The sequence below is a fragment of the Panthera leo genome, chromosome E1 (assembly GCF_018350215.1).
Source record: "Panthera leo isolate Ple1 chromosome E1, P.leo_Ple1_pat1.1, whole genome shotgun sequence".
Taxonomy (NCBI): Eukaryota; Metazoa; Chordata; class Mammalia; order Carnivora; family Felidae; genus Panthera; species Panthera leo.
In genome coordinates, this window is record NC_056692.1 from 25,874,398 (window position 1) to 25,902,096 (window position 27,699).

General features: G+C 46.9%; 1 protein-coding gene and 1 long non-coding RNA gene across 8 annotated transcripts in view; one reads left to right on the forward strand and one right to left on the reverse strand.

Moving 5' to 3' along the window:
- Positions 1 to 27,699, forward strand: part of BCAS3 (BCAS3 microtubule associated cell migration factor) — a 608,014-nt gene that overhangs the window by 563,311 nt on the left and 17,004 nt on the right. For all 7 annotated transcript variants that reach the window (XM_042915733.1, XM_042915732.1, XM_042915730.1 and 4 more), the window contains one exon: positions 20,186 to 20,353. In XM_042915733.1, coding sequence (XP_042771667.1) covers positions 20,186 to 20,353 — 168 coding nt within the window. The remainder of the gene's footprint in view (positions 1 to 20,185; positions 20,354 to 27,699) is intronic.
- Positions 1,089 to 15,155, reverse strand: LOC122206501. The gene is made up of 4 exons (XR_006196489.1): positions 14,694 to 15,155; positions 14,259 to 14,382; positions 7,960 to 8,059; positions 1,089 to 1,914 (listed from the first exon to the last, which is right to left on the reverse strand). It is a non-coding gene; the product is annotated as an uncharacterized LOC122206501 (long non-coding RNA).

The following is a 27,699-nucleotide window of genomic DNA, read 5'->3' on the forward strand; positions in this document are numbered from 1 at the left end:
CACCAGCTATCTGATGAAGAATAGAAGTGACAAGGGCAAAATCAAAAACCCTCCAGAACGTATTCAGTGGGAAACTAAAGGCGGGAAGAGCGTTCCTCGTGTTCCCAGCCGACACCCCTCTCGCCTGCTTTCTCTTACCAGAAGAGTCTCCGCTTCCAGTATGCCTGACTGGCTGGCTGGCTGATTCTTCAGGGGCCGCGGTTTGTGCTTGTCACCCCTACACTGGTCGCTTTTAAGATGCACAGACTTCTGAATCTTTAAAAGAAAGAACTAAAAAGGAAATCCCAAAGGCAGTGAGTTGACAGGTCATCTATTGAGAATGAGGGAGAAAGTTGTGACAGGTTTAGGGAGTTTGAGAAGAGGAAGAAATACAGGAGGGAACTGACCAAGAACAAATGGAAAAAAAAAAAAGGTTGAGGAGCAGGGAGGGCCTGGCTGGTAAATTTGTCGTGGGACCAGTGGATGCAAGTGCAAGATTTTCTCCAGCACAGCCCAGGAGCCCAGGAGTAGTTGCAGAGGAGTCCAGTGACTAGATGGATCATCTTGGATGCATGTGGAAAAGCAGGTGGGAGGCAGATAGACCAGGGGAGCAGTGACAGGGGAGTTGTTGAGGGTGCGCGTGGACCTGTAAGCCTGAAATCTGGGATGGACAGTGAAGAAGTTTCACTAGGAAGGAATGAGTAGATTGGGACAATAGAGAAGGGCTCCAGGGGCTAGCCGGCTCAACGAGGTGGGAGAGCATCATCAGGAAGAATAAAGTCAGGGAGATAGACAAATAGGAAGTTTCATGGTCAAGATGGGGGATTTCTTGCTTAAAATACTAGGAGAGGCAGTTGCAAGATCCAGGTGAGTGAGCTGCTGGAATGAAGGGGAAGTCATTGGCGTGTGAGGTCACTGAATTGTGAGGCCAGGAGTGTTGCTTTGGTCACACACCTGAGCATCACACTTTCTCAGCATTTGGCTGGAGCTGTTGTTGGGACAGTGACAGTGGTGTAGTGCCGTAGTCCTCTTTGAATTCAAGGAATTGACTTAGAAGGTCTGCAGAGTCCAGTGAAAAGGACAAGGGGCACTGTTGTAAACAGTTCCCGGGAGTGTTGCGCTTCTCTCCTGATTGATAAAATAATTCCTTTGGAAAAGGTGATGTAATTCACAAAGAACACTTGTATTCCCTTGGAGAAGAAAGTACTTCCTTTTATTGCCAGCTCATTTCAACATGATTGAAAAATCAGGGAGAAAACTTTTTTTTAAAGTTTAAGCCTGGAAGAAATACACTGTATGAGACATCTAAAACGCTGGCCCCAGGGTCCAGCTCCATGGCCTAGTGCAAAGTCTCTTTGTACCTCAGCATCTTTGTGAAACAGAAGAACTTCACCAGGTCATGATGAGGACCAGCAGGCTGGTAGTACATGGAAATATTTCCTGTGTGCCAGACACTGTGCTGAGCACATTTGTTTCAGCCTTAATATTTTTTATTAGTCGCATTTTAAAGAGGTGTACGTTGAAACAGGAGAGTTAACTAATTTGCCCAACATATGCAACTATTAAGTGACAGAATAAAAGCCCAAAAGCCTGAGCCTTTAGCCATCTCCTGTACTGCATGTTTAGGCTCTGTGAATACAAAAATTAGGCAAAACACGCACAGCACTAAGCTGAGAGGAAGACACGAGAACAGGTCGCCACAATCACATGTGCACTGCGTCAGAGGTTGCACAGATTCTCTGGGGATGTAGCAGAGGGACCAGTCCCTCCCCAGGGGACTCTAGGAAGGCTTCATGAAGGAGCTCAAGCACGGGTTGGGTCTTGAAGTGGCTGCAGGAGACAGCTTGTCGTGTCATTTGGTGCTGCTTCTCACGTTGGTCCGAAATATGCCAGCATGTTGTCTTCTGTGTGTGTGTCCTGTTTTGCCTGTTGGGCCTCAAAAAAAATAAAAATAAAAAATCGATTCCCTTTTTCATAAAATTGTGCTGCAAATATTTGAGTACTGGAATCCCAGCTCTCTTAATCTCCAGGTTAGACAACCTCCGTTTCTTCCTTCCCTTCTTTCTTTCCTGCTAAGTGACAAGAACTGAGGCAATATGCTGTGCATTTAGAATACAGAGATTTAGAAAAAAAAAAAAAAAAGCAGCAGCAGATGCTGCCCTCCAGGAACTTACAGTCAAGTGAGCAGGGTAGACCAGGAAATACTTTATTGTTCTCCTTTGCACTCTGTCCCCTTTACCAAAATTCCCGGCACCCAATAAGTGTCTGTTGTTGAATTGCCTACACCAAGGTGCAATGAAGAAGGTAAGCCAGGATGCTGTGGGGGCCTTTTGGAAGACCTAAGTCAGACTGAGAAGAGTGGTTAACTTTCCCAGCTGACCTAGGTTTTCAAGGATGAGTGGTACTTAGCAAGAGAAGAGCATTCCAGGCAGAGGGAGACACAGATGCAGGGACACAGGGGCAAAATTCAAGGTGGGGCATGGTGTGCGGGGAGTCTGGAGAGCTGGCCAGGACCTGATGAGAGACGGTGGTACTATGAAGATTGGGCTTTGTCCTGAGGATAGACAAGTAAAATGTTCAGATTTGCATTGTAGAAAAGGTTACTCTGGTGGCACTAAGAAGAATTAAATGAAGGGAAGCTATATTAAGGGACAGAAAGACCAGTGTAAAGATTGTTGGAATAATCCCAATGGAAACTGATGAGGGCCTAAACTCAGTGGCTGCGGAGTAGGGGACAGATTGGAGAAGGCTTAGGAAGTAAAATCCATAGCACTTCCTGAGCAGTGGTCTGGAGGAAAGGGGGAAGTCTGGGTGGGCAGTCACTGAGAAGACAGTGCTGGCATTCACTCGGGTAGAAAATAGAGAAGTTTGAGAGAAGTAAGGCAGTGAATCTGTTTTGGACATACTGAGTTGAAGGTGCCTGTGGAGTGTATTTGGTGTGTGACGTGGATTTGGAGGCCAGGAGAGAACTGAGTCAGAAGTGCAGTTACGGGAGGCAGCGTGTCAGAGGTAGTCGTAACTACTGGGAGTGGATGAGCTCGCCCAGGCAAAATGTACAGAGGAAGAAGAGAAGAGGGTTGAGGGTAGAAGCCTTAGAAGCACTACAATTTGAGGAGCAGAAGGAGCCAAGCTAGGCCCTGGGAGAGACTTGGGGGTGGTCAGAGAGGGAGAAGGAAAACCAAAGAAAGCTAAGGAAGGATGGGGAGTCATCAGCAATTTGCCAGTACAGTCGGCTTTTCTTTGTAGCATCTGAGTTGCCACAGGGGACAGTCCTGAGCTACCAGGATGGAGGGAGGGCAGTCACATGCTTTTGCCATAAGGCTGGATTTGAGGACCTGTTACTCTAGAGCAGTGGTTCCCCGAATTCCCAGGTAAAAATCGGACCCTATCCCAGGACCACTACATTGGATTCTCTTGGAGAAGGGCCTGAGAATCTGTTTATTCGGTAAGCACACCGGGTGATTCTTCTCATTAGGAAAATCTGGGAATGATGCTTTACACCAGAGGCTGTTCAGTAATAACCTGAGAGCATTGGAGCACTTTCCAGTGACACAAATCACACCCACCCTCCCACCCTACACAAAGCCAGATTCCACCTCAGGTTCCAGAGAATCCCCGTAATTTGAGCCATTGTTTCTGTGGCATTCCTCAGATATGTGAAGACGGAAGTGCTACCCCACTAATCTAAAGGAGAGTTTCTGAGCAACTGTCTGAGTATTCGGGAATCCAATCGAAATCCTGCATTTAGACAGATAATTGGTCCAGCGGTGCTTCTCTAAAGCATTTAGACTAGAGCACCCTCACTGCCCTCTGGTGTAGACAGTCTGATTGCCCACTCCATTTTATGGAATAATGGGCCTGAATGTGATCCAGCATTAAAAAAAAAAAAAAAAAAAAAAGCCCCCACCATATGTTAAAAAGCTATTAAAGAAGTTTGGAAGAGGCACCATCTGTAGACAAAGAAGACATTTGTAGGTTATTGCCAATGTAGGAGCTGGCTCTACTCGCTTATATGTTTGGGACCTAATACTGCCCACTGGCCCTCACAGTGAAGTTCATGAAATATGTTTAATACAACTATTCTCAGGATCAATTTTGAGAAGAAAGGCTTTGTCTCTACTGAAGGTATTTTATTAGACATAGAAGTGGTTCAGAGGGTCTGTGCCCCTAGTGTGAAATTGCAAATCTGTGAAATTCAAACATGGTCATTCATGAATAGTCAGGACAAGTAATCTTTCCTAAATGATTCATCTTGGGATATTATCTTTCCAGGATAAATAGAGATATTAATTGTACTTGCTTTAATATTGCAGAGAGAGGTACCTGCTGAGTAGAATACTAAGGAGTGTGGCTCTAAAAAGCATAGAGACCTCCTCTTTTTGGAGTTATTTTAGAATGAGAGATTTAAGGGGAGTGCTGCCTGGAGGGCAGGTGGCTGGGAGGTGCTTTCATGCACTCCTCTTCAGACCCTTGATACACACTTCAGATCAAAATATACTGAAGGTTAGTTCTTTCATTCATTCATTCAATAAACATTTATTAGGCACCTATTACGTGGCAAGATCTGTGCTGCAGGCTCTTTGTTCTTGGATATCTCTGGGACATCAGAATAATAATTTCAGGGTGAGGTCCGTTGACCCTGGAGGAGAGCAGTTAAGTGTCTCGTGCAGTATTAATGCTCCAGTGAAAACACGATTGGTAACTTCACATTCCCATTTTAGAATCAAGCAGTGTGCTGAGCTGTGTGGACATTCCCCACCTCCAGAAGCCAGACAGCTTAGACATTATCCTTAAGTCTCAAAGGATCTAGAGGGAAGTAGTGAGAACACCAGCATAAAGCCATCTGGCTTCTAAGGGTAAAATCAATACTTTACATACTGATTACCATTATAGTCTCAAAGGCTCTATCACATACATTGTCATTTGAATCTTAGCATAATTTTGGGAATTATGAATAGCTAGTCATAATAATAACTAGCATTAGTATTCCTCTTTTACAGTGCAGAGACCAAGGTTCCAGGAAGTGACTTGCACAAGGTCACACAGCACCGGAACTAGCACTTGGTTTCTCACTCTTAAGCAAGTGCTCTTTCTACCAACAGAGAGCTCAGTGACCTTACAACCACCTCATCTGTCCAAGAGATCTGCCCCACACCGCTATCTCACAATGGTTTTTAAAATAAGAAGAAGGTACTAAATGAAGAGAAGAGATAGCAGCTAGATTCAAAGAGTACAGGCAGCAGCTGCTGGGCAGGGGAGGAGGAGGACGGCTAGTTCACCCAGTAAACCAGGTGCCACCACCCATTTTGGATCTTGAGAGCAGGAGAGTCATTTCTGAAGATCATAGAGCTCTTATCCAGGCCTCATTATTTTATTTTATTTTTATTTTTTATAATTTTTTTAATGTTTATTTTTGAGAGAGAGAGAGAGAGAGAGAGGGAGAGAGCATGTGCAGGGGAGGGTCAGAGAGAGAGGGAGACACAGAATCCAAAGCAGACTCCAGGCTGTGAGCTGTCAGCACAGAGCCTGATGTGGGGCTCGAACTCATGAACCGTGAGATCATGACCTGAGCCAGTCGGATGCTTAACCGACTGATCCACCCAAGTGCCCCCAGGCCTCATTATTTTAAAGGGAGGCCCAGAAAGGGTTAATGACTTGCCCAGGAGAGTTTTGGTGAATTTGCAAGTTCATTTAGCTATTTGGTAGGTGTTTCTACAATAAATATACTTGGTTCTTACTTATTTACTTTTTTTTTAACAGTCTGAGGGATGTAAGAAAGCTCTTCTAGTAGCTTTTCAACCCTAAAGGCATTTCTGAAACTCAAATGAAGCACAATGAGAAATTCTTTTGTTCAGCTGTTAGCCCTAACTCAAGGTTGGATGACAGGTCTGTGTCTGTCTGAGAGAGTAACAGGAGGTTTCCAGGCCCCTCCTAGGGGCCTCTTGGCGCCTTGGCTTTTTTCGCCTCTCTACTTATGGATGACTCTGATCTCTGGATCCATTATGAACCATAGGTCCAGAGATAAAAAGCTAGGTTTCTGCACGCATGCGCGCGCACACACACACACACACACACACACACACACACACACACACACTCGTTCTAGGCTACTCCTTGTATGAATGTAGCAGAAACAAAATATGTGGCTTCCTCCTCATGGGAAAGATTGGCATTTCTCACACTGGGACAGAGCAGAGGAGCTCTGCTGGCCCTTTTGAACTTGCTTCTCAGCTAGGGAAATGAATAACATCCTGATTGGCCTCAATGGACTAGAAGTGAGGGAAGGGAGGGGGAATCCTGGCCCCAGGCTCCCGCCAAGGCCTAGGAATCGCTTTACTCACAGGCGCCAAACTTGGCACCCAGGGAGACCAGTGAGTGGAGGGGAAATCATAACCGGCTTAACACAGTTTATTTGGGCATTTTTCACACTTCCTAATGAAGTGGACATTTTATAAGGCCTGTGCAGTATCTCCTCCACAGGTAAGCAGGGGTTTCCCAGCCCTCTCCTAAAGGCAGTAAGGCCATGAGGGGAGAGGCGGGGGCAGGGGGGGGGGCGGGGGGAGGGCTGGCTGAGCTGTGGCCAGCCCTGGGCAGCTATGCCAGGAGCCCCTGGGTGCCCCGCACTCCTGCTTGGCTCCTCCACGGTAGCAGGAGGTCTCAGCTTCCCTATTGGCTTTAATAGAGTGTTAACCCTAGGCCCTAGAACTTGTGTTAACACTTAACACAAGGCTGGAACTGAGGGGGGAGGCCAAGGGACTGGCAGCTGAGAGCAGTTTGAGGGTTGAATTTGTAGAGAGGGAGGAGGAAAGGAAAGGCCAACAGCAGTTGAATGTCAGTTGGATTAAGTGGACCCAGGACTGATTTGCGAGACCAAGGTTCTGTCTGCTCCTGCTTGTATAGCAGGCCACGTCCCATCCTCTCCCTGGGCCTCAATTTCCTGGTCTTTAAATAAGTAGATAGAACCAGGTATACTCTGGGCGCTCGGGTGATGCAGTGGTTAAGCTCTGACTCTTGATTTCGGCTCAGGTTATGATCTCAGCACTCATGAGTTTGAGCCCCACGTCAGGCTCTACACTCTCGGTGCAGAGCCTGCTTGGGATTCTCTCTCTCTCTCTCTCTCTCTCTCTCTCTCTCTCTCTCCCCCCCCCCTCCCTCTCAAAAATAAGTAAATAAACATTTTTTAAAAAGAAGAAGAAGAAGAACCAGATATACTCTGAGGAACCAGGGCAGAGTGAGGGGAGGGCAGCGTCAGCAGCCCTCTCCACCTTTAGTTACACACAGCTCCCTGGGGGTGGGATTCCAGTGCGCACTCTGCTTCCTGGGGCAGAGGCCTGCATTGCTCCCAGGCCTCCAGGTGATGCTGCTGTGCTGGCCAGTGGCTCACACTTTGAGTAGCAAAGGTGTAGCAGGACTGAGTTCTCCAAACTCCTCTCCGCCCCTCACTTAACTCCCTGCACTTACTTCCTCAGCTGTGAAACCAGGACTAGAGGTATCTAGTAGCTTTCCTCTCTAGGGGTGCCTTCGTCTCTAAGGGTGTTGTGAAGATTAAGAGAGTAAAAGCACTTTGTAAAGGGTAAAGCAGAGGTGCAGTCTCAGGGATTATTGTCATTGTTAAGATTTCTGCACCTCATTGCTCCCCCTGTTTGCTCCTGCAGCTTCTCAACCTTTCCCTACATCCTCCCTGGTTTCCATGCCTGGGCTGATGAGTCAGTGTGACCAGCCAGGGCTGAACAAACACTTGGACATGTCAAGGCAGGAAATGACAATTCCCAGGCACCCCCACTGTTTCAGGTGTGGAACAAGCTATGGACACACCTTGTACAATAAATTCAAGTGATACCAAGCTGAACCCCCACCTCCACCCACACCCCCATGGGCTGCAAGACTGGAAACGAGGCCAAAAGTCAAGGAAGTCTCTGTAGGACAGGGGGCCTAAGCAAGCACTAGTTAGGTTTTCAGCAAGGTGAATCACCCGTCTACCCTGTGATCCAGTATTGGCGCCTGCCTCAGGCCACCATGATGGTATTTCTGTAGTGTCAGTTTGTTCACGGAGGACCTTCACCGATGGTTCCACAGCTCCCTTGTGAGACAAGAAAGTAAGGTGACAGTCAACTATACTGCAATAAAAAGAGAAGAAACTAAGGTGACTGAGGCAAGTCATTTGCTCAGCAGGAGCCTCAGTATCCCCATCTGTAAAATGGAATCAACAGTGTCTGTCCTGCTTATGGTACAAATTGCTATGATCCCGCAATCAAAAGGAAACAATTAGGTGAAAATATGCACCGATTCTGAGAAACCACGTGAGATATTACTCTTCATGAGGGACCCTCCACCCCAGTGTACTCTACTGACCGCCTCTACATGAGGAGCATCCCTGCCTTCCTGTTTGTACTCGGACAGTCCCCTTTACTGTGGAATGTCTTCCACCCACGTCAAACCACCACGACTGATGGAAACCGTCCCCAAACACCCCAGCTCCAGTGGGTGTCCCCTGTTGTCCAAACAGTGCTGTTTCTCATCTTGCTCTTCTCAGGCCCCGAGGCCAAGTCTTTGCTGAACAGCTTTGTTGTAAGGGCCTGAAAAGTACGGATCCTGTTATATAATATACCCCGTGTGAGAATGGTAGGCCAGGCACAAATCTTCATCCCAAGACCCCTGCGGCTGAAAATCTGGTTCAGGTTTGCCCCTTGGAGTGAGAGCTGATGGGTTTTGATGGCAGAGAGAAGCGGAAGGCTGACCACACACTACAAATGGCAATGCTTCATGCCCAAGCTGGGAGCATCATTTCAAAGCCCACGTGGTTAGGGGACTACCAAAATAACAAAACCAAAACTTGGCACCGCATCAAACCAGTCAGCTCCAAGACCTGCAGGCACATCCAGGACACTCTTTCGGCACAGGGTGACTTCCTGTCTTCTTTCCCACAGCAACTGCCTTGGGGGCTTAGAGGAGCAAATGGCAGTTTGGAGCCACTTTGCCCACTCTTCCCTCCCTGGCCTTTGAAATTCCTGAGGCCAGCAGGGGCCCAGGCCTGCAACGTTGGGTCTCCAGACATCTCAGCCAGCCCAGGAAGCGGAGAGATCTCATCTGAGGAAATGCAGATCCTCGGGAAGGATCAAAAATAACCCAAAAGGACAAGCCATGCATGTCTGTGTGTATATTGAGTTTCACATCTGAAATCCAGTCGTGATAAATCTGATGATTTTGAAACATCTTCTTTAATTAATAAAAACAGGAGACTTCTTAGCCCCAGGTTCCAGCCTTCAGAGTTCTCAGTTGAGAGCCTCAAATTTGGCTTATTTGTGGAGCACTGAAATCTCTGTTAAGACAAACACAGGATTTCGGTTGGGTTGTTTGTCCTGTCCCTTCCCCCCCCCCCCCCCCACTACTGCCTAACTGCAAGAACCACTTAAAAATCCTGGACTAGAAAGACTAAACTGAAAAACCGCTTATTAGTACTGCAGCCATATTTTCAGAATGAAAATCCAGCCTGAATTTTAGTTGGGAAAGTATAGGCTTTGGACCTAGAATCCGAATCTTTTTTTTTTTTTTTTTTTTAATGTTCATTTTTGAGAGAGAGACAGAGTGCAAGTGGGGGAGGCGCAGAGAGAGAGGGAGACACAGAATCTGAAGCAGGTTCCAGGCTCTGAGCTGCCAGCACAGAGCCTGACGTGGGACTTGAACCCACAAACTATGAGATCGTGACCTGAGCCGAAGTCGGACACTTAACTGACTGAGCCACCCAGGTGCCCCTAGAATCCAAATCTTAACCATACCCTTGACATTGTCCTCTTAAGCAAAATTTTACCTTTCTCTGCCACAGTTTCTTGATCTGTAAAATGGAAATGTTAGCACATTCTCATAGACCTGTTGGGGTAATTTCTGTGAGATAATGTCTTATAAAGTGACAATGCCTAGCACAAAATAGGTAACAAATGTTAGTTCTTTTGCCTTCCTTGCTCTCCGATCTGATCACAGAACTAATTATTTGGGAGCCAGACTGTTCTAGAAAACCCAGTGCTTACTTGTCCTGAGAGATACAGTTCCATGAAGTTTTTCCATTCAAGGAGATGTTAGGTTTCCGAGGATATAGTTTGTCTTACGGTGTATTCTGAGCCTTGCCATAGGAGTCCTATAACAGAGTGCCGTGTGTACATTTTCTCTCTACCCTCAGAAGCAGGGCAGAGCGTCCTGCAGAGAATATTTTCATTGCAGTCTAGCTACAAAATGATCCTTCTCTTCCCACTTGGAAGGATAGAAATCTTGATTGTGTCTGTTTTAAAGCAGAGGGGGAAAGGATCTCTGAGATCCTGTCTGGGAAATGCCAGTGTCAGCCTGACTTGGAAAGCTCTTCTGTCGGAGGCACCTCCAGGTCTGCTCTGAGTGTGGAGCCAGTTGAAATTCTCCTTAGTGGGCCCTTCAGTGATGACTGATCTCCTGGGCTCCCAGGCAAAAGTCAGGGGCCCTGTTCAATGACCTCCTAATGATGTGTGAGGGGCTCAGACATTCCTTGACAATCATGAAAGGGCGTCTCCTAGCAAGCTGTGTCCTGTTTATCAAAAGGTTGGGGGCTGGGATGACAGGGCCGGACAAAGATGACAGATAAAGGGACTCGATTTAAAAATGGACTCCTTCCAAGCAGTGGGTGTTGTATGGAAACCAATTTGACAATAAATTTCATATATTGAAAAAAAAAAGTGGACTCCTTCCAGAGTTGCTCTTCTGGTCCTTTCTGATCTGATGTATGAAATTTGTACAGAGGTAGAATTGTTTCCGCCATTTTCACACACAAGTTGGTGCACATTCCTGACACGAACTTAAAGGAAATATGTCAAGTGTACACAGGGATGAGTCAACATCACATTCAGCCAGTGATGGACACTGGGAGAGGAGTCAAATAAGGGCCATGGAGCTGCAGGCTCACCTGCCTTCAGCTGAGTCAAGTCCAAGTGCAGGGGAGGCGACTCAGCACTCAGGTCCTCCCCTCAAGTGCTCCTCATGGGGCTGCTGTCTGGGTCCCAGCACAGATGCTTTAGCACAGGGCATTTTTTCTCTCTCTCAGCTTTTTCATGTTTATTTATTTGTTTTATACTGATTGCCAACATCACAGGAAATATATAGACAGGTATAATCTGTAACAGAAGGGTCCATGGTAACCCAACTACGACCATGATTAACACTTAGTCATAAATTTCCAAAAATGTTTGCCTATGTTTCCTTTACATTGCTCAGTAGTATGAACTCTATAATTTTGTTTGGCTTCTTTTATTAAATATGATATCTTAAAGAATTTTCCCTCTTATAAACATTATTTTTCATGACTACATAATATTCTGCAAGAAGCAAGTATAATTTACTTAACAACTACCTTATTTTAAGGCCGTGTTAAGGTGGCAGTGAGCATCTTTATGCATGAAGGCATCTGATCATACCTAAGATGATCATCTTATCATCTTACCATGTTGGCATCGTATTTAGTTGGGCTAGATTTCTGGAAATGGAATCCCTGGATCAGTAATTGGGCATGTTTTTAAAAGTCTCCATACATATTGCCAAACTGTCCTTCAGGTAGTTTATGGCAGTAGTATTCCCACCGGCAGCAGCCTATCTCATATTATCCTTACCTGTGTTGAGTATGATTCTATTCGTTTATTAAAGAATTTAGGAGCTAAAACATCCTGTCCCTGCCTACGGCTGTAGGGACATCACAAGGATGGAAAGGAACTAACCTCGGAGCTAAGAGGCCACCTGCCCTGCCCTCCTGGGCCCCCTGCAGACATCCTCAGAGAAGTGGGGGACATGCACCCAGTTCTGTGCCTTAAGTCCCCATCAAAGGCCTTTGCTGTGTGACCACACAGAACCACTCAGCTTTAATAATGGAGCTCCCATAGGGGCCTGGGTGACTTAGCTTGTTAAGCCTCCGACTTCAGCTCGGGTCAAAATCTTGTGGTCTGTGAGTTTGAGCCCTGTGTCAGGCTCTGTGTTGACAGCTCAGAGCCTGGAGCCTGCTTTGGATTCTGTGTCCCCCTCTCGGCCCCTCCCCTTCTCATGCTCGGTCTCTCTCGCTCTCAAAAATAAACAAACATAAAATAATAAATAAATAAATAAATAAACAAATAAATAAATAAATAAATAAATAAATAAATAAATAAAATGATGGCGCTCCCACACCAGTACCTCTCCTCTAGCTTCTTGTCTTCTGGCCTAGAGGTGTCCCCGGTCACTTTCTTCACTTTCTAAACCTTTCACTGAATCCCATGCCACTCCAAAGAGCTGCACACATAGTCCGAGGGTAGTCCTCTGTATTCTTGCGGCCCTGTGCAGTTTTACGAGGCACTCTTTTATGTACTATCTGATCAGATGCTCACGATAACCTAGAAGGCAAATATTCATTTCCCTGTTTTATACATGTATTCCTTTCCTAGGGCTGCCGTACCAAATTACCACGGACCTGGTGACTTAAAACAATAGAATTTTATTCTCTCAGACTTCTAGAGGCCACAAGTTCAAAATTAAGGTGTCAGCAAGGTCACACTCCCTCCAAAGGTTCTAAAGGAGAATCTTTCTTTACCTCTTCCAGCTTCTGGTGGCTCCCAGTATTCCTCATCTTGTTACAGCAGAAGTCTGCTCTCTGCCTCTGTCTTCACATGGCCTTCTTCCCGTTCTTTGATCTCCCTCTCCTTTCTCTTGTAAGGATGCTCCTTTCACTGCATTTAGAACTCACTGTAACTCTAGGATACTCTCATCTTCGATCCTTAATTATGTCCACAAAGACCCTATTTCTAAACAAGGTCATATTCTTATTTTGGGGGAAAATGCAATTCAACCCACTTTAGCTGGTAAAGAAACCAAGGTCCAAAGAGGCTAAATGACTTGCCCAAGGTCATACAGTGAGAAAACAGCAGGAAATGGCATTTGAACCCAGGTCTTCTGCTTACCATATGCCTTTAATTAAGAAAACAAACAAACAAAAAGACACATATGGTATGAATACTTAATTATGTTTTCTGATTCCCAGAAGATGAAATGTGGTACCTTTTACTCTAGGATACATCAAACACCATTTCACCAGTACTCTGTGTATGACTATTAATTACATTTGAAACCATTCGTGCTAACATAATGAACCTCTTATGTGGGGTCAGTCATTTATTGTCCATGTGGTAAGTGGGGAAGTTAAGACTAGAATAACCAGAAAAGTTCATGGGAGGAGTCTACTTGTAACCTAGATGTCTTGAGTTGTGATTTGTATTCTAATCTTTAACATGGGAGTTGTGATCATACATTGCACTTGTGAAAGCAGTTGCCAAAACAACTACTCTGTTAAATTGCAAAGAAATCTTGGCATCTTATTTACTGTTGAACTCCTGTTCTCTGACTTAGGACCCCTCGATGTGTTGGTCACACAGGGCAGTCTAGTCATGGACCTATGATGAATGATGAATAATCCTTTCCCAGTAGTGGCCCCAAGGGCCTGTGAGAACAGATGTGCACAACATCATCACATCTGGAATGTCAGCATATCCTGGCTTGCCAACATTAGTGCAGGCATTTCTCTACTTTGCTGGTACCTTTCCTTTCTCTTGCTCAATTCACTTCTGAACTGGGGTTCAGAAGATCCTTTTTTTTTTTTTTTTTTTTTTTTTTTTTAAGTTTTATATATTTAAGTAATCTCTAAACCTAACTTGGGCCTTGAATTCAATGACCCTGAGATCAAGAGTCGTGTGCTCTTCCAACGGAGCCAACCAGGGGCCCCAATGGAGTAGCAAATCCTTTAAAAATGGCCCAACCCTAAAATCCAAACCCCACGGCCAAATGGATGAATATGGAACAAACATGGCACACTGTCACATTAGATAATCTTGACTCATAAAAGACTTCCAGAGTCTGGGTCCCTTTGCTTTGTACCATGTCTGTGGGTATGGGATCATGGTTATCTTGGGAACCATCCTAAAGGATTGAGAGGTACAGACAGGGTCCTCATATTCTCTCACCTTCCTACAGTGAACCAATCTCTGTTAGTCAGAACCAACATAGTGCATACTGACATAGTGAAATATGCCAGTGGCCACATCCGGTAACCAAATAAAGCTAATGTCTTCAGCCTGTGCTTATACAGAACGAACAGGGGAGGAGCTCTCCCCCACAGCACCAGGCTCAAGTTCAGTTTAGCGAGCTAGTTCAGAGAACGGGCAAGGAAGTTCTCCAGTGGCTGCTTTCATCCCACCTGGATTCATTTCTTAGTTATTGTGGACATCATTATTGTCATGAGCTCTCACCTAGAAGGGCTTATGTCTTGAAGAGAATTGTTTAACGATGAGTTTTGTTCTTGCTACTTGGCCTCCCTGGTGGCTGGAAATCCGATCAACAGGCTCTCATCAAGATCCAGATCCTGGGCCGAACCTAATTGATGCAAAGGGAAGGCTGTGTCACAGTCTCCTGAATAGCTATGGTGTGATTAGACACTATCAGCTCAGAGGAACACCCCACCTCCCCCATACCTCCTCTTTCCCTCAAGCTTCGTTGCCCCTCGACAATGGTATACAAAAGACAGAGCACGTGTTCCCCTAGGCTCCCCAGGATCTGCAGGCTTACCAGCTGTCACAGCATGTCTTTAATGGGTTTGTGAAACCCAAGAACCTGACCCATTTCTCCTCTGGGGAAAGAGTGTAACACAGGATGCCAAGCTGGGAAGCAGAATTCGGGAAGCTCACCTGTATGAGCCTGGCTCTCTGTGCCATCCAAGGCACATTGTTTGGTTCTTCCAATTCCCAGGGTCTCAAATCTAAAATAAATGCACAGAAGTCAGCAGAGGGATATTGTGACATTGTTTTCTGCTCACTTATAACCTCCTTCCTAACTTATTTAGTTTTAGCCCCCTTTTCTACCTACCTCCATCCCATTCCTCCCAATCCTGGCCCTAGATGTTTAGGTTCTGGGATCCTACTCAAAGGGTATCGACTCCAAAGGGTGTTTCTCAGGTTGTCATAATCAGTTGATAAGCAAACATATTTTGAGTAAGCATGATGCCCAAAGTCCTGTACTTACTACAGACTTATGGATTATGGAGGAATCCATGCCCTCGAGGAGCTTCTAAACTAGGCTGGAGAGCAGATCATGAGAATAATATAAGGCAGGATGGGAATGATACCACCTGGGATCCAAAGTGGGGCTTCAGAAGCATACAGAAACACAATCCCTTTACAGTGTTTTATGACATTGCTTACATAATTTCATGTGTGCAAACACATTTTTCAGGTTAAGTTTATCGCTTTCATCAGCTTCACCAGAGAGGTAAAGGGCCTGTCATACAGTCAGGCTTTATGAAACAGCACCCATTATAACTTGGGTAGTCACTCAAGGTTTCACGGAGCAGGTGAGACTTGAACTAAATCTTAGAAAATGCTGTGCAGAGAATAGCAGGCTGGGTGGCAGCCCTGAGGGGAGGGAGTCCCAGGAAGACTATTACATCGAAAGCCCGTGCCCTTAAGCTACCTCACCTCTCTCCCTCAGACTCAGTGAAAGATAAATCTGTAAAGTGGTGACAGCTGCTGCTTCCCAGAGTTTTGTGAAGGACCATGAACTTATTTTTTATTTTTATTTTTTGGCTCACTGTGTATCCTCATACCTCAGTACAATGCTTGACTCATAATCGTAGTGGACACTAATCAATATTTGATGAACGTGTGAGTTAACTGAAATCGTAAAAGTAAGGGGGCTTTGCAAATAGCAGAACATTGCTTCCACAAAAGATCTTTGTTGCTAAGAATGTATATTTTGTGCTTTGAAAACGGCCTGCACTAAGTGTCCTTTCCCCTTGAAACTGACCCTTTCTCCCATAATGGGACGCAGAGGGCCCGCTCATCTGATGGAGTGTCTCTGGGCCAACCCGATGAATGATAGCGGTGCCGACAACACCGACAAGATGTGCGGTTGCCTGAGAGCGAGGAGGTGACCTCACTCTCTAAGGGCTTGGCCTCTTAACCCCAGCCCCTGCTGACACACACACACCTGCAACTCTCTCTCCCCAAGACTGGGATGGGAGAATGCAGGAGCTCCTTTGCTGTCCTCATCTGCACTGGCCGGGGTGGAAGGAAGGACAAGGGAGGGGGCTCTACTGGGATTCCTTCCAGCACAATAAGCAGGACCACTGATTGTATCCTCTCTGTGAGTTCTCAGGACAGTAGAAATGGTCCAATGCTCCTTTGCTGGATGCTTTTTGTATCCCCAGCCTCCTACCAACAGCATCCTAGTAATGCCCATGTTAAGAGAGAACATATTCGGGGCGCCTGGGTGGCTCGGTTGGTTGGGCGTCCAACTTCGGCTCAGGTCATGATCTTGCGCTTCGTGAGTTCGAGCCCCGCATCGGGCTCTGTGCCGACGGCTCGGAGCCTGGATCCTGCTTCGGATTCTGTGCCTCCTTCTCTCTCTGTCCCTCCCCTGCTCATGCTCTGTTTCTCTGTCTCTTAAAAATAAATAAACATTAAAAAAATTAAAAAAAAAAGAGAGAGAACATATTCTATCTTCTTTCACTGTTTTTTCCCTCCTGTGTACCATCCAACAGACAGGATAATTACCATGAGGATCATCATCATTACCATGATACTCCAAGGAAGCTGGGTTGGTTGGGAGTGGGAAAGATTTTTGTTTTAAGTTTATTTATTTATTTTGAGAGAGAGAGAGAGAGAGAGAGAGCGAGCACAGCAGAGGGGCAGAGAAGGGGGAGAGATAATCTCAAGCAGGCTCCACATTGTCAGCGCAGAGCCTGACTCGGGGCTCAAGCTCACGAACCATAAGATCATGACCTGAGCCAAAATCAAGAGTTGGATGCTTAAACGACTGAGCACCCAGCAGTGGGAAAGATTTTTTTAAAGGTATTGGTTGAAGGTGACAAGAGTTCTCAGAACAAGTTAGAAAAGACGAGGTGATTTCTCCATATGCAGAAGCAGCTCAGGGAAGCAATGTGTAAACTGATAGAATGAACTCCAAGGGAAGAATCAGGGGCCTGTGTTCTGGATCTGTCACTTAGAGACTTCCAGCATGCCATTTAATCTCTCTGAGCGTCCAGCTCCTCTCTCATAATTGGAGTAGTACCTGAACTGCCTCTCAGGATCATTGTGATAGTCAAAATTTATGATGATGCTTCCAGTGGTATAAAGTTGTACCTATTTGTTATTATTAACATATACATGAGCACACCCTTCCTGTGCAGAGCACTTACTATGTGCCAGGTGATTGTGCATTTATCTAATGGAATTCTCACAACAACCCTGTAGAATTGTATTGCTTTTCAGTTTGTACGGATGAGGTTTCAGAGGATCAGAAGAAATGTGTTAGAGCCTACATTTAGGTCCAGATCTGTTTCCATTCTCCACCAGCGCATGCTTCTTTCCTCCTGTGTGCTGTTGTTTTGTCCCTCAAACGCTACTGCTCCTCTGGCCTTTGCCATCTGTCACAGTCCAGGCCCACCCTCTTACCTGAACCTTTCTTGCTGTAACATCTTGCTGACTTATTTTGTTTTCTTCTCCTCTTGGCCCTGCTATATGCTTGGCCGCCCTGACCTCTAAGAGTAGCGTGTACGAACGCTGACTGAGTGCCTTTCTAAAGGCAGGCACGCTGCTCTTGGGAAGTGACAAAAGGAAAGGGCATTCCCCATTCCTGAGACAGGCTCTGAGACATGTCTGCCCATAAGAAAGCCGCCCCCGCCCCAGCCCTGAGAGTACAAGGAGCAGGAGTGTCTGTGTTTTATTATTAATTCCCTCAGCTGGAAATCACTAGGCGTACGTGTCCCAGGCAGAGTCTTTGGAGAAACAATGATGCTGTAGCCCTTGCTGTTGTCAGTTAAGAGCGGGGCAGCACTAGAGGGGAACACAGGCTCCTGGCAGGAACCTTGCTTCACCTTTCATTCCTTCAAGGCAGGGTTGTTAGTTCTCCTTCAGAGATGGGAAAAGGAGATAGAGGGACTGGCCTAACATGACTTTGTGAGCGGGGAGGGGAATCAAAATCTTAGCTTCTGTCATCAGTCCCCGTGTGTCTTTAGGGACTGGGCACCTTTAAGTTGTTGCTAATGCTGGTCTGGTGTTGGCTCTGGGCTTGGCACTGCCAAGGCATGACTGCACAGTTCAGGCCCTTGGAGGGCTGACACTCGGAGCACCCTACCCCCACTACCAGTGCCTGGCTCTCCAGATCCATCCTGACCCTACTTGATGGGGAGAGAGGGTGGTACAGGGCAGCTCCCCATTCCTGGGTCCTACCTGACAAGCCGATTCCCAGCAACCCCGTCCCAAGGTGGGCCTCTTCTTGGGGAGATACATTTATAGATGTCTCCCATTCTCCCAGCACCAGAAATCTACCCAACAATTAGGCAAGAGATAAATCAAAGCCAAACTTGGCTGATGACATTCAGGAGCCAGTAGTGACCCTTGCCACACATATAAATCCCAGCCGGCTGGCCAAGGGCCTTTGTCTGGTCAGAAGAGCTCGGGATTATCTGGCCCTCTTTGCTGATGTATGGAGTCACCGGCTGTCGGAGTGTTTACTAACGGTTATCACCTCAATGCTTTGGCCATTATCAGAGGCAGGGCCGCCTGCCGGGGCCGGGGCTCGCACCCTCTCTATTACCACCTGTCATTGGTAGAGAGTGTGTGCTGACGCTGCCCAGTCCTGACCGCCTAGGAAAGATAGTTTCTGACGGCTGATCAAAGAGGAGAAGCAAGGCCTGATAAAAAGTGTGTGTTGTGCGTACTTTTAACTTTAGGAAACATTGGCATTTGCATTTTTTCCCCATCTTCCTGGTGCTGGCAGGAACCAAGCCCAATAAATGCAGTGGATTCAGTTACCTAATCACTGGGAAAATGGTATGTGCTTAAAGCAACAGAGCATGACGATAATCTCCTTCCAAGAGAGAGTAGATGAAATAAGCTTTCACAGAAGACTTGCTGTATAATAGAGTATAATAACTTAAATTTCGACTTTGAAGTGATCGTGCATGTAAAGTCTAATCTCAGCACTGAACAGAGCACCATGTACTTTTTGGAATTGGAGAGCAGCTTCAGATTAAGGAAAGATTTTTGCTGAAGATTCTGTCACCCAACTGGCATCCCCCAAGTGGTGCCCCAGTTGTACATATGTCCTTGGGCAGCCAGGAGACTATATGCAGTAGAGTAGAATGAATTCTGGATTGAGGCATCAGGTGATCTAAGTCCTTGAACCAAGTGTGTCACAAACTTGCTGTTGGATCTTGGGCCATTACTTCTCTGATTCTCAAATGTCAAATGAGGAGATTGTGCATAAGTTATAGAATATAGTGGTTTAGAAAGCTTTAACAAAAATTTTAAGCTATGTAACCCCTCTTTAAAATGAACTGTGGTGGGGGGTGCATGGGGGGCTCAGTCAGTTGAGCATCTGACTTTGGCTCAGGTCATAATCTCGCAGTTCATGGGTTCGAGCCCCACGTCATGCTCTTTGCTGTCAGCCTGTCAACACAGAGCCTGCTTCAGATCCTCTGTCCCCCTCTCCCCTCCTCCTCCCCCACTCATGGACTCTCTCTCTCTCTCTTTCAAAAATAAACATTAAAAAAAAGTGAACTGTTAAGGGAAGCCCTATTTATGTCAAAGAAAAGTAGAGGTGTTGTGGTTGAACTTGGCAAGGAGGTTCTCTGCTCTTGACCTGTCTCTGAAGCAGTCCCTGAAGACTTCAGAGGACCCCTGTAGCCCCTAAGGAAACATTTTTTCAAAAACTTTTAATGTTTTTATTTATTTTTGAGAAAGAGAGAGAGAGACAGAACGCGAGTGGGGGAGGCAGAGAGAGAGGGAAACACAGAATCTGAAAACAGGCTCCAGGCTCTGAGCTGTCAGCACAGACCTGGACGCAGAGCTCAAACTCAAGAACCACAAGATCATGACTTGAGCCAAAGTTGACTCTTAACTAACTGAGCTACCCAGGGGTCCCCCTAAGGGAACATTTTAAAAACCACTAGCCCAGTGATGTGAAGGTCTTTTTCTGAATGTCTACACTCTCTGATCCACTGGCATGAGCTGCCTCATTCTGCCCTACACATGTTTCATGGTGTTCTCTCCTCCATCCAGCTTGTAGAGGAGCTGAAATGGGCCCTGGGTGGGGAGGGGAGCTGGTGGTGGGCAGCCAGAAGAACAGTCCGCTCTCTGAAAGCACGAACTCAATGTCAGATGTCCCATGTGTGCCACAGGTACCTTTGACCGGAGCGTGACCCTGCTAGAGGTGTGTGGGAGCTGGCCCGAGGGCTTCGGGCTACGGCACATGTCCTCCATGGAGCATACAGAGGAAGGCCTGCGGGAGCGGCTCGCCGATGCCATGGCAGAGTCACCAAGCCGGGACGTTGTGGGATCTGGAACAGGTAAAGGTGGCCTCACACTTCCAGCCTGACTTGGGCGCGACTGGCACATGTTGGTGTAGACCTTCTCTGGCAAGAGAGGGTATGTGTTTGTTTTAACCATGTGTTTCTTTAGTTAGCACTCTGATTGCCATTGTTTTTGAAGTTTCTGGTATCAGGAAAGCCTTGTGTAAAGGAGTTCCCAGTGGAACTGACCCCTCCTACATGGAAGAGTACCTAAAACATGCTGTCATGAACACAACTGTATTGTATGTGTGGCTCCCCGAAGGACATCTTCTCCAGGGGAAGGGACAACCATGGAGTCCCCAAGTTTTCAGCAGCCCTAAGACACTGAGTGTGAAGGCAGGACACCTTCTGTCATGCCTGAGGCTTCATAGATTAGCAAGTATCAGGGGGGCCTGCTGACCTGGAGAGAGCAAACATGAAGTAGGCAAGGCTGGTTTAAGCTCCCAGACTGCTTCTTCTTATGCTGCCTTTGCCCTCGCACTCTTGCCTGTGAGAGGGCCCAGGAGCTGGGGCCCAGGGCAGCTTCTCACACCAGAGAGCAGTCAGAAGAGCATCTTTCGAAGATGGGTGAGCCCTGTCCCAGCAGCAGGCATACACGTGCACACACCCACACATGTGTGCACGCACACACGTATACAACATGCAGTTAGGAAAGACCACAATTCTTGCATCTCCACACAATTACAATACAGCCTGCCTCTCCTTTTTTCCAAAGCGCCTCCTCATTCTAGATATCAGTGCTGCTAATGCCTGCTCCGGCCCACGTTTAGGCCCAAGAGAAAGACTGCACAACAGGCCTCTTCCCCACTCCCTGAGGTCAACAGGAACTTCCTACTGGGTCACGCAGATCCTGGCTGTGGGCCCTCCTGCTCTTGCTTGCCCGAGGCCTCTCAAGACTGTTACTCTTGACCGCCAACGTTTCCGCCCCTGCTCCACATGCCTACCTGGAAAGAGGATCCCAGCCAGGAGAAACTTACAACCGTGGGACAGGAATCAGAGTCAAAGCATTTTTGGCAGGTCTTGAAATGCCTGACGTCATCACACTTCTTCTCATTTCCATGCGGCTCCTCCCTCTCCCTCAGATAGTTGGCAGTTGAGCCTTTCCCTCTCTTCTTCCCTCCCATTCAGTTCTCCTGCTCCTGCATGGAGAGGAGAGAGACCAAAGCACTCCCATCTCCACCTGCACAGCACCAGCTCTGGGCCTGCCCACAGTGCTTGTGCACTGACTGGCAAATGCACAGAGTGGAGGCACGAAGGGGAAAGAAGGTCTTTGTCTGGAGATAGAGAAGTACCTTACCAGGCTGTAGGAGACAGCTGTCTCTGAGGGCCAGCCCCCTTCCACATCCACTTCTTCCCTGGAAAGAGAGGAGGTGTGGATCTCGGAAGTGGCAACAAGCCATGTCCCATTCCGTCGCGCACACGCATGCACACACGTGTGCACACCAGCACTCCACCCCGACATCCAGCCCTCCGGTTTGTGGATAGCAGCCCGTTGTGCCATTGTTCTACCTGCATCTGGAGGTGAGGCACGGCTGTGCCATCTGCGGGGGCTCCGACCCCTTTTTCCTTGGGAGCCGGTGAAAGGGAGGAGAGCTTTTCCCTTTCCGAACCTCCTTGTAGCACCACCTTCCCTCCTGCCAGCCCCTGCTATGTAAACCAGGGCCTGGCGTCACCAGACTCACTCCCTGGGAGCCACCCTTGCAGGGAGCAGCTCCAGGGCAGCCCTCCTCAGACACCGCTTGGGGCCCCTCAGCACCAGCCAGCCAGCAGTTCTAAAGGTGCGTTCGGCCAGAGCTGGGGAACTTCAGCCTGGCACAAACAGTAACCTGAACAAAACTGGCAGCAATTCATCTGCTAGCCAGCTGAGGGATTCAGGAGAGTCTTTGTAGCCTTAAGCAGGTTTGTGAAATAAAAAAAAAAAAAAAAAAAAAGGAAGAAAAGAAACGAGAGAGGAAATTAAAACTGCATGACCCACCGGTCAGAAAATAGGAGATGCCCTTTTTGGGCAGAGGGATTTCATTTTCCTCCCCAAACCATCACCAAAAGGGATTCATTTGGTTTTCTTTGATCATATTAAATGTATCAATTTTTTTTAATCTGCCTCTATTTTAATGGTCAATAAGCAAAGCAGATATTATGGAAATTAGCTTGTTTCCCCCTGCCTTTGCCGAGAATCACTTTTCACATTTTGCAACTCCAGATGAAGTATCAGCTTGGTGGTTGAGCCCAGGGCCTTGGAAGGGCAGCCCAGCACACCCAGAAAGAGCCTAGGAAGTACGGTGTGACCGGGGAGAATTTCCAACAAGCCACCCTTTGCCATAGCAGCCTTTCCCTCTCTCTTTTCCCACAATCTTGCTTCTCTCAGTGGCTCATCGGATATACAGATAAGGTGACATTAAGTATTTGCCTGTGTTAGGTACTCTGAGGCACCCGAGATGATCAGTCCTGTAAAGCCTTCCAGCAGGCACTTTGTATAGTATAGCAACCACGACCGATGGCCTCTTTATCAAGGTATGAATGGAACATGCCCTGTGACCCCCAGCACCGAAACCCATCCTATAGCATGCCTATTATACAGGCTTAGCTAGTGACCTGCTGGGAATTGTTTCACAACCAGTCCTCCAAAGGGAAGCAGGAAAGCCCCGCTTTGTAGCATTTGAACATTTCTGTAGTATAAAAACTCACATTATGGCCAATTTCACACTATCAACATGGTGTCAGTAGGCTAGCTGAATTCCTGAACGTGTAACAGTCAGCTGGCTCCAGCACCCCACTGGCAAGCTGTACCGTGGGCAAATTAATTGTCCCCAAAAGTAAAGCAAAACCTTTTAAAGCCTTCCTGTTCAAAGAGTGGTCTTCGAACCATCTATACCTGGGGAGCTGGTTAGAAATGTGTAGACTCAGGCCCCACCCAGCCCTGCTGAGTCAACACCTGCATTTTAAACAAGAGCCTTATGCATGTTTGAGAAGGTCTGTTTTAAAACATGGATAACCTATGAGGCAGGTGTTAGTTCTGTCCTCCATGAGGTCTGCTGACCAATTAGTCTAATTAGGTCAGACATGTGATCTGCAAATCCGCCCTAAAATAACTGGCTGAGTTGCTGTCTTGCAATATCATCACACCCCTTGTCCCTATAACCCTTCCATTGTCCCCATTCAGCAAAACTCCAAATCAAGGTCAGTCCAACTCCGCTCTTACCCTTACGTTGCTGAAGAAGAATCACAGATTGTTCAGATTAGCACCTCTACAAATTTCTGGCTCCTACTCTCCAGTGAGCCATGGGAGGCCTTCTCTGTTTTTCTAGTGCTCCTCCTCTTATTCTCAGTTGGTGCTCATCTTTTGGTGCTCCTCCTCTTATTCTCAGTTGGTGCTCAGCAGAAACCAGCACCTAGAACAGTGTCTGGCACACAGTAGACATGCAGTAACTATTTACCAAATGAATGAATTCTACATTCAACCTAGATGTGAGCAGTTCTGCTGCTGTGGCTTCTGTTCCGGTTTCATTCTCCTGACAACTCCACAGATTTCTGGTCCCTCTAAGAGTTTGTTCTATTTTTTATATTTTCCCTCCATTTTTACTGTTTATTTCATACAGTGCATATGATCAGTCCATCATTTTTTTATGTTTATTATTTTTGAGAGAGAGAGAGAGAGCGAACATGAGTAGGGGAGGGGCAGAGAGAGAGGGAGACATAGAATCTGAAGCAGGAGCCAGGCTCTGAGCTGTCAGCATAGAGCCCGATGCGGGGCTTGAACTCACAAAGTGCAAGATCATGACCTGAGCTGAAGTTGGATGTTCAACCAACTGAGCCACCCTGGTGCTCCTCAGTCCATCTTTTTTTTTTTTTTAATGTTTATTTATTTTTGAGAGAGACAGAGCATGAGCTGGGGAGGGGCAGAGAGAGAGAGAGAGGGAGACACAGAATCTGAAGCAGGCTCCAGGCTCTGAGCTATCAGAACAGAGCCCAACGCAGGACTCAAACCCATGAGCCATGAGATCATGACCTGAGCTGAAGTCGGATGCTCAATCAACTGAGCCACCCAGGTGCCCGCCTCAGTCCATCATTTTGAAATCAGTCTCTTTCCTTCTGCATGGATAGTATTTCAAACTCCCCCATTCTCCTCAACTCTCTTAGCCCCACCATCTTGTCTCTCACTCTCAGTGAGAAAATAGTGGTCATTGTTCAAGAAATCTCTTGACTTAAAAAAAAAAAAAAAAAAAAAAAGAAAGGAAGGGAGGGAGGGAAGAATCTCTTGCTTTCATGCACCCAGACCCTAACCATACTGTGACCACCTCATGCTCCCCCTGCCTGCAGAATTGCCCAACCACAACAGCTATTCTCCCTACAGTCACCACTGGTCACCACTTTACCTCAACACTGGCCTGTGAGCCTGGCCCTGCGATCTTGAGAGGCTTTCCTGTGGCTCCTGTTCTACCACACTCTCCCAGTTTTACTTCTGCCTCTGACTACTTCTCAGTCCCCTTTCTGGGTTCTCCTTCTCTGTTGGCCTTAAGTGTATTTCTCAAGGCACTATCTTGGCCCTCTTCCCTCTCCCTCACTCAGTACAAGGCAGTCTCCTCTGCTTCTGGGGCCTCAGATGCTATCCACAAACTGACTGTCTACAAATAATCTCCAAGTTGGCTTTCTCTCTTGAACTCCAGAACCATTTATCCAGCCACCTACTGACATTTCCACATGTCCAATTCCTGAACTCCTCTCCCCCAACCCTGTCCTTCTCCAGGACCACCCCATATCACTGCATACAAAGCCCTTCATGACCAGCCACTGCCCTCTCTCCAGACCCCTCTCCTGTTGCTCTGCGCAAGCTCCAACCAAGCTGGACTCCCTGGAGGGTCCCCAAGCACACATGCTCTCTCTGCCTGCCAGGCCCTTGCACATACTTCTCCTCCTGCCCGGAATGCCGTCTCCCACATCCCCTTCTCTCTCTATCACCCCCCCTCAAAATAACCTAATTCCTGCTTAGCAGACATTCCTTTCAATATTGCCTCTTCTAGAAAAATAGAATTTTTAAAATAAGCAAAACATGTACGTACTCCAATTGTTTTGAGTCTAGGTAGATATAACTTAATACCAAAAAAATCTTAATAAACACCTGGATACATATTAAGTGAATTTTCTCTTTAGACTTTAACTCTTTCCATCTTTAGCTAAACCTTGTCTTTCTTCTTTGCTCTCTCCCACGTCCAATAGCAAAAGCCCCAGGCCTCATTCACAAGTCCTGATCAGCTTGACACGTCTCTGTTTGCAGGCAGCCTCCTTTTGCTGCTGTTGACCCTCAAGAGCTCACTAAGTCAGCTCTCAAGGTCAAGAGGGACTGTCTCTTCCCCCTGACTGTGGCTTCCTGCAGTCCTGGGAACACTGTTTCACTCTCCTATACTATCACAGCACTAAAGGTAGGAAGGAGGCTCCATCTCTTTCTGTCTACCGTGTCTTCAGTGAATTCTGTTCTAGTCCAGAAACAGTTACTTTAGAGGATCACACTGTGGGCTCAGTCTTTGCCTCTTACCTTCTGTACATACATTTACTTCCTTACCAAACATGCAAAGCTTTCACAAAACAATATTATAAGCAATGCATTCTAGTACTTTCTATTTTCTTTTGTTTTTTTTAAGAATGTGGTCATGACCTACTAAACGGACTTCACAATACATCAATGAATTTCCATCTATAGCTTGGAAACCAATGCACTAGTATATTCTGCCAAATCCTCTGAGTTCTCCTATATGTATATTAATTACTCAGCAGAAAAGGCTCTAGGATTATTTTCAGCAAAAGCTCTTCCAAAGATTTGTTAGAAATTACTTTTACTTATTTAAAGGGCTTTGCCTTTTTTCCCTTCTTACATGAAAAGCACATTTTGAACATTGTACACAGTTGTTTTTTTTAACTTTTATTTATTTTTGAGACAGAGAGAGACAGAGCATGAACAGGGGAGGGGCAGAGAGACAGGGAGACACAGAATCTGAAATGGGCTCCAGGCTCTGAGCTGTCAGCACAGAGTCCGACACGGGGCTCGAACTCACGGACCGTGAGATCATGACCTGAGCCGAAGTCGGACGCTTAACCGACTGAGCCACCCAGGCACCCCTGTACACAGTTTTTCAATGGTCAGAAGAAAGTTTCAGTAAGTTAATCAACAAATACTTGATGATCACCTATGTTTTACAAAAGAGGAACTAAGAGCACTGTGTATGTGTGTGTGTGTGTGTGTGTGTGTGTGTGTTTGTGTGTGTACACATGTGTGCACATGTGCACCCTCATGCTAATAACCATCTTTCATTTCAGGACTATAGAAATTAATGTAAATAATTAATGTTAGCCATTGTTAATGGAGTTGACTGGTTATGTACCCCACAACAAATAACCCAGAGCATTGGCCCTTCTATCCTTCCTCTAGGATTAGCTTTTCCAATGGGTCTTGAAACTCCTGCTCGCCCCACTGCTGACAGCTGAGAACAGTTTCATGCTAAGGCTGCATTTCCAGTGGGGGCCCTATTAGCCCTGTCCCACCTCAGGGTGCCACATGATCAGGGTGCCATCGGCAGACCACAATTGCGGGCATGGGGCAGTGAATTACTTCTGTTATCCTTTAGACGCTCCTACTCTCAGGCAAGTACTTTCATCCAGGTAACTTAGCCAGTTGCTTAGGTCCTTTCCTTTGCTTTACCTAATTGGGCCCTGGAATTTTTCTCCCGTTACAGTGCATTTACAAAATGCTTCTTGTGTCTCTCTCAACGACCTCCTTGGTGGGCCTGCACCTTCTTCCATGGTTGCAGTGGACAGGCAGGCTCTCTATAGACACCTGCTGGTTTCTCCACACTAGGCTGGGCACTGTGGGGAAGAGGTAAGGCATGGTTCCTACCCTCAGAGAGGTGAAAGCTCCAGAGGAGGCAACAGTGAACTGTGGGGGTGTTCCTCTCTGGCTCCTATCCCCACCTGCCCACTGGGGCCCACCTTACAGAGCTGGACCAAACAGAAGTCTAGACTGGTCCCCTGCCCACAGGCTGTGGTCTTTCTAGGATGTGAAGAGCAGGATGAACAGATGCCATGACTGTTGAGGGTGGGGAGAAAAGAGTAAGTCCCCAGAGACATAGGAGCACCCAGACATAGAGCCTAGTGCCATCGGCAGGCCACGAGCACCCTTGCTGAGGGTGGCAGGAAGCAGCCATTGGGACTGGGGGTGGCAGGTGGCTCCGGCAGTGGTGGCATTGTTGGTATTGCTATCTGTGCCTCAGTTCGGTGGCAGATTGCCTGTCCCTAGCTATTTTCCACTGGTAGGAAAGGCCAAATCTGAGAGTCCAACTACTGCCATTGGGAAT